This window comes from Lactuca virosa, chromosome 9, assembly GCF_052849685.1.
Source record: "Lactuca virosa cultivar CGN04683 chromosome 9, Lactuca_virosa_CGN04683_v6, whole genome shotgun sequence".
Taxonomy (NCBI): domain Eukaryota; kingdom Viridiplantae; phylum Streptophyta; class Magnoliopsida; order Asterales; family Asteraceae; genus Lactuca; species Lactuca virosa.
In genome coordinates, this window is record NC_136434.1 from 2142225 (window position 1) to 2143485 (window position 1261).

The 1261-nt window shown below is 38.6% G+C and overlaps 1 protein-coding gene across 1 annotated transcript; it reads left to right on the forward strand.

Moving 5' to 3' along the window:
- The first annotated feature begins 504 nt into the window (after window positions 1-504).
- LOC145137006 (uncharacterized) lies at window positions 505-987 on the forward strand. Its single transcript, XM_079071141.1, has one exon. The coding sequence runs from the start codon at window positions 505-507 to the stop codon at window positions 985-987; it is 483 nt and encodes a 160-aa protein (XP_078927267.1).
- The last annotated feature ends 274 nt before the right edge of the window (window positions 988-1261 follow it).

Consider the following 1261-nt stretch of genomic DNA (forward strand, 5'->3'; position numbering starts at 1 on the left):
GAAGGCCAATGTGTCCACACCATACATACATGATACATCTATTGTACATACGCGGTGCTTGGTTCCCAAATAGGGACAAAATTCATAACATGAAGTCAAGAAGCCCCGTGGATAATCAATGATACGGAGACACTAATTTAATATTTTTTCCTAAAATATTTGATTGTTTAGTACGAAGGAAACTTCCTGCCATTTATTATGGCCCTTCCCACATCTCCACCAACCCATACAACGTAGTACAGATGGCAGTCGCTGGAAAGAGCACATGCCCAGCTGCCACCATTTCCACACCCAAACCCAACCATTCTTCCTTTCTTAAAAAATTAGACTCGCAACATATAACCGCGTATTCATTTCACAACCAAACAAAATAGATAGGAATATATATACACACACAAACGTCGATCTATTGCTTCATTCAATTCAACTCCATTATATATCATACTTCGAGTTTCGCTATAGATACACAAAGAAAAGAAAATGTACAAGAGTTCCAAATCAGACATGGGTCGTCGAGCATGGAACATACTAAGATTAGCTTTGTTATGGACAAGAAAAGGTGGAGTCTTTGCTTTAAAGAAAAGGCTGATGCAACTGCAGCTGCAGTTATCCCATTCCAACAAAGGCGTAGGATCACTACAAGATGGTGACCGTCAACTCTCTTTCGATGCCACCCCTATCATCCATGTCAGGATGCATCGACCCAACTCCATGCGTTTCCATTTGCCTCACATTCCTTGCATCAACCCACAAGCTGCTGATGCTTTTGATGCCTATGACTTCGACGATCAAAGTGACATCGACTATTCTTATCATCAGCCAAGACGGAGTTTCTTGATAACAAATGGAGAAGAACATGAACAAAATGATGAAGAAATGTGCGAGGAAGAAGGGATTGATGTTAAGGCTGAAGAGTTCATAGCTAATTTTTATCACCAACTTAAGCTTCAAAGGCAAATCTCCTACCTTCAATACAATCACGACTGATTAATCACTACCCACCACTGTATACGACCTGGACAGATATTAGGAGGCCCTGCTTTTAAAATTCATTTATTCATTTCTCACAAGTATCACCTTTGTTACATTTCAGAGATGACTTTGCACATTTATCATCCGGTATTTACGTTTTATTATACACATTTGCCGTTCTACTTTCCATCTGCATCTTTTATGATATCTAGGTAGACGATTAATTATAATTCTGTACACAAAATAATAATATTATTTGTCTTTAACTCCAGGAAGTCGTGATTATTAT